The sequence below is a fragment of the Macaca thibetana genome, chromosome 1 (assembly GCF_024542745.1).
Source record: "Macaca thibetana thibetana isolate TM-01 chromosome 1, ASM2454274v1, whole genome shotgun sequence".
In the NCBI taxonomy this organism is placed as follows: Eukaryota; Metazoa; Chordata; class Mammalia; order Primates; family Cercopithecidae; genus Macaca; species Macaca thibetana.
Window position 1 is genome coordinate 74,475,771 of NC_065578.1, and position 12,977 is coordinate 74,488,747.

At 36.7% G+C, this 12,977-nt stretch overlaps 1 protein-coding gene across 4 annotated transcripts in view; it reads right to left on the reverse strand.

Moving 5' to 3' along the window:
- Positions 1 to 790: 790 nt before the first annotated feature.
- Positions 791 to 12,977, reverse strand: part of SLC44A5 (solute carrier family 44 member 5) — a 531,948-nt gene continuing 519,761 nt past the window's right edge. For 3 of the 4 annotated variants that reach the window (XM_050805057.1, XM_050805084.1, XM_050805067.1), the window contains 4 exons: positions 12,826 to 12,896; positions 12,613 to 12,701; positions 10,205 to 10,289; positions 5,272 to 5,396 (listed from right to left, as the gene is read on the reverse strand). In XM_050805057.1, coding sequence (XP_050661014.1) covers positions 5,284 to 5,396; positions 10,205 to 10,289; positions 12,613 to 12,701; positions 12,826 to 12,896 — 358 coding nt within the window. In that variant the 3' untranslated portion in view covers positions 5,272 to 5,283. Of the gene's footprint in view, positions 2,502 to 5,271; positions 5,397 to 10,204; positions 10,290 to 12,612; positions 12,702 to 12,825; positions 12,897 to 12,977 lie in introns of those variants that run through there. The other variant, XM_050805076.1, reaches the window with a different exon arrangement.

Genomic DNA, 12,977 nt, shown 5'->3' on the forward strand with positions numbered 1-12,977 from the left:
CAGCTTCACCAATATGGTAAAACCCCGTCTCTACTAAAAATACAAAAATTAGCCAGGCATGGTGGCGGGCACCTGTAGTCCCAGATACACGGGAGGTTGAGGCAGGAGAATTGCTTGAATGAGGGAGATGGAGGTTGCAGTGAGAGGAGATTGTGCCACTGCACTCCAGCCTGGGAGACAGAGCAGGACTCCATCTCAAAAACAAACAAACAAACAAAAAAACCAGAAACCCATAAAATTTTAAATAATAATTAATTTTGAAGATTTAATATATAATTCAACCTAGGAAAAGACATCAATATATTTGTTTTAAAATTTAGCTTAACATAAATCAGTGATAGTTATGTTTAATCTTGCTTTAGGAAACTACTGTTAATTGGTGTTCATATCCTTTAGGGCCTCTAAATTTATACCTGCCTTGAAAATAATGACATTTTCCCTCTATAAATTTTGACAAAATGAAATGAAGGACTGAGCAAATCTTTGGCAAATAAAAACAAAGAACAACTGACTAATTTAGGCTTTAAAAAAAATTTTGAGTTTTTAAAAATTTTTTTGTATCTCATCCATTTAGCTTTGACTTATTTCCTTTGTATAAGTTATCAGTTTCCGTTACTTGATTTGTCAACGCACAGCTGGAGAAAAGTGGAAATTTTAAAAATATAAATCTAGATTAAAATAAAAAACCCACCTAGACATTTGGTACAGAGAAGATACTGTCATAGTATAGTGGGTTTTGAAAGCAAAAGCTTTTCTCTTTTTCTAGCTTAAATCAAAAGACAGACAGATATTTCTTATTTAAATCTTTATTAAAAGAAAAAACAGTTTTAAAACAATAAGTAACAACAAATTTCATTAAATATTAAACATTTTAATTATCAAAGATATTTAGACAATACATTTCTAACATTTCTGCACAGCAGAAGCACACTGATTATAGAGCTCAGACTGTCATGTGCTCATGTGGTTTTATTTTTGGCATAAAAGTATCTAAAGTCACATTTAAACAAATGTGATAATATTTTATAAACTGATAGTAACTTACTGATGATTGACTCTCAAAGCTTTCACAAATTATCATTATATGATTGACATTCTCTTAGGGTGAATCTTTTTATGAACTCTTTCTGTAACACGGAGTAACCAAATGAATTTCCTTAAAAGTTAGTAGTACTGGTAAAATTATTTAAAACTGAATTGAAAATTATGTTCCTGTTTCTAGTAGCACAATACAACTAACCTATTATAAGTAAACTGATTTTTTCACACCAAAAGTTAGAAAATGAAATGGCATATATAGAATAGGCTTTGATGAAAATAAATGATCATTTAAAAGGGAGCTATTCAGTACATGACATCTGTGAGCACCCTCTCGAGGAGTAAAGTTTCCCTTTGTAATTCCTAGAAGATTCCCTTTCTGATCTTTGTAAAACACTGAGAAATGCAGTATTATACCTACTGTATTTTCAAAGATCTACTATAGAAAACATTTCATTTTAAAACTTCTCTTTTAGTAAAAAAAAAAAGATAAAAGAAAGAAAGAAGGAAATCCAACAAGTGTTCTTTCGGGGTTTGTTTCTTCTTGCGTGTAGTACACATTCAGGAATGTCCACTAGGCGCAAGGGAAATTGTTTAGCTGCACAATGTATTCCATAATAGTGAGGATATCAAACAGAGCAAAATGACAAATGTTTTCCAATCAGTGAGCTAAGAGTGAAACAAATGCAAGAAGACTTGTTTTAATCACGAAACATTGCAGGTTTTAATTTTTTTAAAAACAATGTTTGTAAACTTGCCCATAAAAGCTGGGTAATATTAAATAGCCAGTAAGGCACTTTGTCAGAGGGCGAAGTAGTAAAGGCTGGATGATTGGCAATTTGTTTAAGAGGAAACATTCTATACTTAAAGAGAGCAAACTCTGAAGTGGGGCAGTCCTTTCACTGATTTACTGTCCAACAAGAGTGGGAAAAGCTTTAAACTTTTTAATTTCACTTTGCTGACCAATTTTCCCTGCAGAAGAAGTCTTTTAGTTTTAATTTTAAAAATATATTAGGAGCTATCAATTTAAATAATGTATCATTTTTCAATCTAAGATTTAAAAGAATATTAACATATTCAGTATTATTTTCAAAACATCCAAGCCACTCTTTAAAAATGAATTACAAAACAAATGATCTTAGTATAAAAATGTTTTATGTTATTAACAATTCCCTTGCGATTTCTGATGGCTTCACATATTACAGTATAAGCTTTGGTATAAAACATGCAAATGCAAGCCAACAAGGTCGTAAATACAGTGTTGCTAAACACAAAGCACTTATGAAACAAATGTTGCACGGACACAGCAGATGGAGAAAAGGTAACACACAGCTGTAGGACGACCAGTTTGCTCTTCTACTGCTGCTTAGTTTGTAGATTTTCCTCCTGGAAAATCTTCAGCAGAGGTTGACTCACGTAATAAGGTCTTGCAGTAGAACCATCATTTCTTTCTAAATCTTCCACTAGGAGGAAGAATGGTACAGAGTAAATATCAAAGCAGAACTGTAAGAGAAGTAACATCGCCATCTGCTGTATACTCGCTTTACAGCAGTTCAAAATCCTCTTTTTGTTTGTTTTTGTTTTTGTTTTTTAAACAGCATGGTTTGGCATCAACATTATTGTAAACATAGTTATGAGAAAACAATCAGCCCTTGTGATTATGTCAGTATATATTATTTCATTCTGTGTAACAGGTCAGATTCTGACAATATTGCGTGTCTCTCAGTTGCAATATTGAGAAAATAACTTTCACCTTCTTTTTTCAATTTACTTTCTAAATTACTATATTTGTTTAAAATTGATTTTGTTTTGCCATCAATAATGTAGATAGTATAGCCTTGAAAACTAATAATTGTGAAATTTTAGATTTCAAACACATCCACTGCAAATTTTGAGGAACATTGCCCTAGTTTTTCACAGTTTTTAGTTTAATTGCTTTGTAAGAAAATGGCTTCTAAATATCTTCCCAAAAACAACGCTCATTTTTATTCTACACATTTCAATTACACAAATAAGTAGTAAATGGAGAATATTTTTCTGACTAGACGTTAGCTCATAGTATAAATTGGCAACTAGTTTTATGTGTTGATTTATATTTTATTCAAGTGATTTTTCAACTTTTTTTTTTTAAACAGGGTTTTTCTCTGTCACCCAGGCTGGAGTGCAGTGGTGTGATCATGGCTCACTGCAGCCTCGACCTCTTGGGCTCAAATCACCCTCACATTTCAGCCTCCCAAGTAGGTGAGACTACAGGTGTGCGCCACCACACTTGGCTAATTTTTATATTTTTTATAAAGATGGTTCACCATGTTGCCTAGGCTGGTCTGGAACTCCTAGTCTCAAGTGATCTGTCCATCTTGGACTCCCAAAGTGCTGGGATTACAGGCGTGAGACACCGCACCTGGCCAATTTTTCAACTTTTATGTGTATCAGAATCAACTAGAGAACTTTATAATAATTCACATCTTGGCTTACATCAAATCACAGTATATCAGAATCTCTTGGGCAGAGCATAGACATTTATAGTTACAACAAATTCTCAGGTAGAGGTCACTATTCTCCTGGTCCTTTGTTGTGGCCCTTGTCTTGTTGAATAATAAAATAATAATAATCAAGAAAGATAAGTTGTCATTATTATCTGCATTATGCTTCAAGGAGAATAAGAATGCAGAAGGCTCTTTGCCAAAATGTGAAGCCAGCCAACACTTTTGAATACAATAATCTCAAGAATGTAAGCCAAGAACAAGCTGGTAGTCATTACATATTAAAAATCTTCCCTATTCATTGGCTATTGCTATTAATTAATCTGCCACAGAGTCAGTTTAAATCTATGTTTCTACACTTGAAGATAATTAATACATATTTAGATCAATCTATAACACAATAATACATTTCTGACTCTTTTCTTGGATATATAGGTGATATTCAGATCAACATGTTAGATCAACATGTTCCTTTCTGTCAATACATAAATAATCCTTATACACAAAGCTTACGGTAAAAGCCAAGAAAATACAAATTGATTCAATGCTCCTTTAGGGGTGCATTTTTACACGGTTAACCGCATCATACACATTTGCACACAGAGGATGGCTCGGCAAGGTGTGTGTCTGATTCATGCTTTGTTCTGCCGTTCAAAACTTACGCATGACTATCAGAAACCTCAGGCAGCCAAGGGTGGCAGGTGGCAACAATTTTCCTCCTAAGCCCTGCAGGGAGAGAGTTCCTAACCTGCAGTATTTCCCTCATGAAGGTATTAGATGATGGAGGGCTGACAGTATATTTCCTTAGGGTAAAATCTGAATTGTCTTACTTTTCTCTTTCCTCACTGAAAGGTGAGACAAAATCAAACCTTTTGTAGAACAAAGCTACACAATCTCTTTAATCTAGAAACACAGGTATGCTCATGAAAAGATATAATCACTCTTCTGAAACAAATTCATATTGATTTTCTATATAGTGGGAATAAGAAATTTGGGTTAAAGACAAAAGGCATGAGTTATGTAACAATTTCAGTTTTGTTCAGAATGTTTTCATCACGGACAGAGGTTCATGTTGTTGGAAATGACACTCCAGAACTCAGATTCGACTTCACTATAAACATCATTTCACTAAAACAGAATGGGATCTGAAGGTTCCACAGTATTTTTTACCCAGTAATGCTCTCCGTAGAACCTGTATAACACCAACATCTATGTTTGTTATGGACATGACTCACTGAAATATACTTCCTAGGGAACCATTAATACAAGTTTAATCACAGTTTAGAGAGTTGTCCACCAGCTCGAACAGTATAAATATAACCATAGCACCATATTTACAAATTTAGTACCATAGGCTGGTTAACTATAAATCAATATTTTATGGCTAATTAATTACACATTTATAGTGTTTTCAAAAATTGCCTGAATATCCTTTACAAATATACACTTATAAAAAGAAAGGCTATCAAAGTGCTGCAATGGAAACAGCACACTGAGTTATAAAAGTTATTAAAACACTCTCGGCTACAGATTTTAAAAAACGTTTGACATTAACATTTTGATCTTTAGCTGGGACCACCGTCTATAAAGCAGACAGCAGCTAACATCACCAAATACCTGACACCTCAGGTGGCACCAGGTGCTGACTTTTTAGAATTAAGCACAGAAATTTCACATTACTCAAAAGCGACATTTCCAAATTACAATCAACCTAATTTACACAACTTCTACTTAAAAGTGAGTGACACTGTTTGGAGCTTTTCTACTCTTTCTGCTTCTGGGGAACTAGTTGCTTCTTGATCAGAATTCCGTGCAGGTTAGGGGTTATGAAGTAGGGTTTTTCTGTAGATCCATCATTTCTTTCCAGATCTTCACCTGTATAGGCAGCAGCCAAAGCAGACAAAAGCAGCAGCAGCAGAACAATTATACACATTTTTATAAATTGGTGGGTCGAACAGGGAAAAATCAGAAAAATCAGTGTTAGAAAGTCAAATATAAGACAAATTAGTGCAGTTTACTTGCTGATGCTGGGCAAGGCAAGAAGCTTCAACCTCTGCCAGGAAACACTGAAACTTCCTAAATACCTCCCACTCCCAAAGAGATGTATTTTGATACTTTAAAGGCTAAGAAAATATTCTATGTCCCTTCAAAAATGTCATCTTTAAATCCTGTAACTGTTCATTTCAGAAAGATATAAATTGCCAAATCTTCCGGGATGGGCTGAATAGAAAGTGTATTAATTCTATGATAAATGTAGAATAATAACAGAATTTCAGACTTTCAAGTCACTTCTAATGGTAGTCCATACTCTAATATTACAGACGAAGACCCTGAGGCCCAGGGATAGAAAAAAACTCTGCTGAAGTCAAAGGCTCTGAGGTAAATAGGATGAGATAGGGACTCAGCCTCTTGACACCTAGTTTTGTTCTTGTTCTACTTAACTATAAGGCACCCTGTCCTAAGTTTTTGCAGTCTTCCTCAGATTATATTTGAAAGCTAATATCAATGTATTCAGACTCTTGTAATATGTTAATTTACTTTTCAGCTTTGCTTAGGCTAATATTAAATTGATGACATGTTCACTGACCACCCACCTGCTGGGTAGTTGGGGGGAAGCACCAGAATTATGCTGAGAAACAAGGATACATTTGCATGAAATTAAGCCTCCCCCAGATATATACAGTTCACAGCAGATAGTAGCTGTACTCTTGGGAGTAGTTGGGTCACTGGTTTAGTAGATTTCTACTAGCCCTCACAGTGACCTTCCTCACATACAAAATGAAAAGCAAAGGAGGGAACATGATAGACGCGGATCATTTTGTTTTTTTGTCCTTAATCCTATTTCTATACAATAGTCCCCTCTTATCCACAGTTTTGCTGTCTACAATTTCACTTTCTGTGGTTTTAGTTACCCAAGGTCCAGAAATATGAAATGCAAAATTCCAGAAATAAATAATTTATTAATTTTAAAGTGTATACTATTATGAGTAGCATAATGAGACCTCAAACCGTCAAGCTCTATCCCACCCTGGCAGGGGATCCTCCCTTAATCCAGCATCACCTCACTGTCTAGGATGCCCTTCCCTTAGTCACTTAGTAGCCTTCTTAGTTATCTGTTGCAAGATCACAGTGCTTGTGTTCAGGTAACCCTTATTTTAGTTAATAATGGCCTCAAATTCCAAGATTAGCATTGCTGGCAATTTGGATATGCCAAAGAGAATCTGTAAAATACTTCCTTTAAGTGAAAAGGTGAAAGTTCTCGAGTTAATAAGAAATAAATGTATGCTGAGGTTGCTAAGATCTATGTAAGAACAAATCTTCTTCGGTTTTTTGTTTGTTTGAGGCAAAGTCTCGCTCTGTCACCTAGGCTGGAGTGCAGTGGTGTGATCTCGGTTCACTGCAGCCTCTGCCTCTCAGGTTCAAGTGGTGCTGTTGCCTCAGCCTCCCCAGTAGCTGGGATTACAGGTGCCCACCACCATGCCTGGCTAATTTTTGTATTATTTGTAGAGACAGGGTTTCGCTATGTTGGTCAGGCTGGTCTCGAACTCCTGACCTCAAGTGATATGTCTGCCTCGGCCTCCCAAAGTGTTGGGATTCCAGGCATGAGCCACCATGCCCGGCAGAACAAATCTTCTATACGTGAAATTGTGAAGAAGAAAAAAGAATTTTAAGCTAGTTTTGTTGTTGTATCTCAAACTGCAAAAGTTATGGCCACAGTGTATTATAAGTGCTTAGTTAGGATGGAAAAGGCATTACATTTGTGGATGGAAGACATACACGGAAACATGTTCCAATTGACAGCAATTGAATTTGGTACTATTAGAGAATTCTGGCATGTCCGGAGGTCTTGGAATGTATCCCCCATGGATAAGGAGGGATTACTGCTATATATAACATAGCTATCTTGTTATTACTCTTGAGGTACCGGTAAGAAGTCTGGCCTGGATCACATTAATAATCATCTACAACCATTATTTTTTTTCCCACTCTGGGATCATGCATCTCAGCACCTTGTAATAATAAAAAGATTCCATGTTTCTAAAAATGAAGTGTTTACAAATGGTTGGCATTGTAAAAATCACCGGTTTTCTCGCAGCCAAGATAATAGGAATTGATCAATCAATCAATCAATCAATCAATCAATCTACACATTCAGAATTTGGCTCAGGGCATCATTTAAGAAGAATATTTTACAAAGTATGATGTTGCCCACAGTAACAGCTAGGGGAGGAAGAGAAACACAACTTAAGTTTCCTTGTTCTTTGTTATCACAGACAAGAGTCTCTGTAAGGAAGTGATTAATGTCAACATGCAATACACTGAATCAAGCTGATGTACCTGGCTTTCAAGGAGTTGGCAATTGATTAATAAAGATGGTGGAAAACATTTCTTACTGTCCAAATTCAAAATCAACTGCCAAACTTAAAATCAACATATTAGCCAAAACTTGCAAAGACTGGAAACTAGTAGGTTCCAGACATTTCCTGAGACAGATTTTGATAAGTATTTTCAGCTACAAGAATGGGGAAGGCCACACAGTGATTTCCAGGTATTGCTCCCATGATTAGTGTTAGAGATGAAAGGAGAGATCTTTGAGCATTCCAGAGCCCTGTCTCCATCGTGTTTTAGCACGAATAACCTTACTTGTGCTCCTTCTTCCATCCCATACTGAACTGTTTGTTCATGTGATGTTTTGTTGATAGATAGCTTTTCTTAAACCACTGAAGCACTAGGAAAACATTAAACATTTTAATTCCTATTACAACCAGAGGAAGAGCTAACTAGTACATAAAGTTCTCCTGAATTCTTTGTCCGGTTATTGAGAATTGATTTTAATGAGCTCAGAAACAAACAAACAAACAAAAAACAAGGCCAAACTATTTTCTAGGAGGTTTTCTTTGAATATATCTCCCTATAGTTATCTTCTCTCTTGATCCCAGTGTGAAGTTGGTGCTGTGGGTTACTCTAAAATGCAAACTGTTAGTTTTATACAAGTGGATTGCTCAGTAATGGCCTTTCAGAGAGTAAATGTTCTCTGTTTCTCTTAAGGGCAATGTGCTAAAGAAATAATCTCCCAGGATGTGTAGTTGTGCAGCTAACAAGTTCTGCTCTTTTACTTACTGACTCTACTTTCTGTTGGTTTGCCAAAGAAATGGCATGGAAGGTGAGGGCTAGATTAAGCTTCTGCTAGATACTAGGTTCTCCAGGACTTTTCAGGTGAGGTACTAATATTTAAAAAATCATTTTTTTTTTCTCAGAGCCAGGATCTTGCTGTTACTCAGGCTGGAATACAGTGACACAATCATAGCTCACTGCAGCCTTGAACTCTTGGGCCCAAGTGATCCTCCCACCTAGCCTCCTGGGTAGCTAGGACTAGAGGTGTGTGCCACCATGCCTGACTTTATGTATGTATGTATGTATGTATGTATGTATGTATGTATTTATTTATTTATTTATTTATTTTGTAGAGATAGGGTCTCATTATGTTGCCCAGACTGGTCTCAAGCAATTCTCCCCGTCTTGGCCTCTCAAGGCACTAAGATTACAGGTATGAGTGACAGTGCCTAGCCAAAAAAAGAAAACCCTATTTTGTGTTTGGGAGTTGCATATGCAACTATAGAAGCATCATGTATAAGTCAGTGATGAAAGCTCTAAAGAAGTATTTTAACTCTATGTATCAAAATTAATCCAACTGTTTCCTAGAGGCACTCCTCTCTGCATCCTATCCATTTGTCATTGTGATGCACAGTTTGAATTGGCCCTATATGTCCTTGAAACCACTTTGTCATCTTGGCTTTATCAGAATTTATAAATCCTCTCCGTAAAGAATTCCACATATCTAGTTCCCAGAGTCCAGTTATGTCTTCAGTTCTGTTAATAAAGCATGGCAGAAGCCAATCATTGTTATTTACTTAAAAAATCAAGAAATGAACAAAATAATTTCATGCTAACAGTATGCCATGAAGACTGAGGTTCATTTCAGTAGTTGACTCTTCTGTGCTTTGCAAACTCCATTCTCTTAGCTGTTAAGATTTCTTTTTAAATTGTGTATTTTTCCCAAGCTTTGTTGAGGTGCAATTTTTTTCCCCAACTTTATTGAGATATAATTAACAAATAACAATTGTAAATATTTAAGGTGTATAATGTTTTGATATATGAATATATTGTAAAATGATTACCACAGTCAAGCTAATGAACATGTCTATAACCTCCCATAGTTATCTTTGTGTGCGTGTGTGGTGAGAATACTTAAGAGCTTAGCAAATTTCAAGTTAACAATACAGTGTTATTAACTATAGTCACCATGCTGTACATGTGAGTGCCATAATTTATTCATCCTGCATAACTCAAAGTTTGTACCCTTTGACCAAAATCTCTCTATTTTACTGACCCTTCAGTCTCTGGTCAGCACCCCTCTACTCTGTTTCTATGAGTTTGACTCTTTTAGATTCTACATGTAAGTGAGATCATGAAGTATTTGTCTCTCTGCATCTGACTTATTTCTCAGGTATTAAGGTTTAAAGAACATCTACTAAGCAATACCTCTTTCCAGATAAACGCGTTTTGTGGTTGCAGCCAGGTAACAGCAGATCCTCAAGTCAGCTAAGGACTTGGGCCTTCACCATCTCACCTTTTAGTTATCCGCTGAAGGGGGAAAACACACACACATACTAAATACTCACAGAAGCAGATGAAAATTGTTTCAACACACATTGCATAGACGCTGAAGAACCCATGTGCAATCAGGTAAGACCCCAAAATGACCGTCTGTAAATGGATAAAGAAGAGAACCAACATGTCATTTACTTTGTCCAGAAGAAGAATAATGCAGCTATAAATGAAAGCCATGATGAGAAAGTTTTGAAGTACTCTGTATGGGAAAAAGGGTTTAATGTAGAAACCAAAAAGTTCAATGATAATGCTTCTGCATATTTTGTACTGAGACTTAAACAAGTTTTATTACATTAACTGCCTTTTTTTTCCTTTTTGGGGGGGTACTATTTCCTTTTCATTTCTTTTTTTTTCCTTCCTTCCTTCCTTCCTTCCTTCCTTCCTTCCTTCCCTCCTTCCTTCCTTCCTTCTCTCCCTCTTTCCCTGCCTCCCTCCCTCCCCTCCCTCCCTCCCTCCCTTCCTTCCTTCTTTCTCTCCCTCCCTCCCTCCCTTCCTTCCTTTCTCTCTTTCTCTCTCTCTCTTTCTCTCTCTCTCTCTCTCTTCCTTCCTTCCTTCCTTCCTTCCTTCCTTCCTTCCTTCCTTCCTTCCTTCCTTCCTTCCTTCCTTCCTTCCTTCCTTCCTTCCTTCCTTCCTTCCTTTTCTTTCTTTTTTCTTAAAAAAGGAGAGGTTTATTTCTCCCTAGGGTAACAGTTTATAATAGGTGTTCCAGATAACAGAACGACTCTTCTCAACACAGTGATCCAGGGATTCTGGCCATATGCCCAGCTTTTTAGAAGAAAGAGAGAACAGATTTTTGTATCAAGCAAAGAGATTTTGCCAATGATATTTTGTACCTCTTCAGTCAGTTGATGTCAGTGCTTTTATTTCTGGAATATTCTTTTGAATTCTTTTAAAAATTTTTTTTTAACTTTTACTTTTGGTTAAGGTGTACATGTACAGGTTTGCCATATAAGTAAATTGTGTGTCATAGGGGTTTGGTGTACAGATTATTTCATCACTCAGGTAATAAGCATAGTACCCAACAGGTAGTTTTTCAATCTTCTCCCTCCTTCTACCCTCCACCCTCAAGTAGGCCCCAGTATCTGTTGTTTCCCCCTTTGTGTCTATGTGTACTCAATATTTAGCTACCGCTTATACGTGAGAACATGCAGTATTTGGTTTTCTCTTCCTGTATCAGTTTGCTTAGGATAACAGCCTCCAGCTCCATCCATGTTGCTGCAAAGAACATGATCTCATTTTTTCTTACAACTGCATAGTATTCCAAGGTGTATATGTAACACATTTTCTTTATCCAGTCTATCATTGATGACCTGCCCATTTTCTTCCTGCCACCCCCAGTACCTAGCAAAAATATCTCAGTTTTAGTATCTTGTACACCAAGGCAATAAAGCATTAGGCATTAAGAGCATGTACTGCCTGGGTTTGAATCACAGCTCAGGTACTCAACAAGTGAATTAACCTCTCTGTGTCTCCTATATAAAATTGGCAGTGGGGGAGGGGAGAATGTAAGTAACGACAGTATTTTTGACATGTGGGTTAAATGAGTTAATATATTATGATAGATACTGCAGGGCTTCACCCAGATCTACACTGCCTCATCCATCCTCAATTGTTGGAAATCTAGGCTGTTAATGACTCGGTTGCTTCCCTCACTAAGAATTGCCCTTCCTGCAGGGAATTGCCTCACCCAAAGTTATACCCTCATGCAGGGGTCAGTTCATGATCAAAAACTGCCTGATGCAGCATACAAAGGTCCAGCCCCTTTGCCAGAATGTCCTGCAATTCTGCGGCCTCAGCTGTAACTTCAGCATGGGTCAGCTTCTCCTGCTACCTATCCTGCCCTCCTCACTTTCTTACCAATGTATCTCAGGAGACAGCTTCCTGACATACCTTCTGCATGCAATCTTCTGTCTCAGGTTATTTCCAAGGAACCCAGTCTCTAAAGTAGGATGTGGGTTGGCATAAAGTAAGACCAATAATTTTAGCTATCATTATTATTTCTCCTATTCCTTTTTTAAAATTGTGCTATCTCTGATAAATCACAGAATCAGCAATACCCAGCTGCTACGGAGTGAACTGTGTACCCCCTAAATTCATTTGCCGAAGTCCTAAGCCCCAATGTTATCTGAAGGTGGGAACTTTACGAGGTGATTAGGTCAGGAGGATCGGATTAGTGTCCTTATAAGAAGATAAATGAAAGAGATAATCTCTCTCTCTCTCGCCACCATGTGAAGATACAGGAGGGTGTCTCTCTGTTCACCAGGAAGAGGGCCCTCACCAGAAATCAAGTTGGCTGGCACCTTGATCTTGGACTTCCCAGCCTTCAGAACAGTGAGGGATAAATTTCTGTTGTTTAAGTCATCCAGTCTATAGTATTTTTATTAGAGCAGTCTGCAATGACTCAGACACCAACTCTTACCAGCAAAGGTACCCAGTAGTAATTTAAAGATGCTGGTCCTTGTGCAATCACTGGCAGTCTTTGTGTGAAGAATAGGAAGGCCAGAACACCTACATTGAAAAGGTAGAACATGTATATTATACATTTGCAAAGGAATATAGTTTTTTGTAGTAAAGCAGTTCTTCCAAACATCTTTTAAACTTTTTAAAAATTATTTTCATCATGATTACTTACCTATACTTCCAGCAACTAGAATTTTCCCCAGGAATAATACAAAGTATGTAACTTCATCTGTAACTGCAACTCTGAATATCAGAAAAAAAAGAAAGTATAATTTTGTGTTTAAAATATACTTGTTACTTGAAATTGATGACAGTAAATATTCA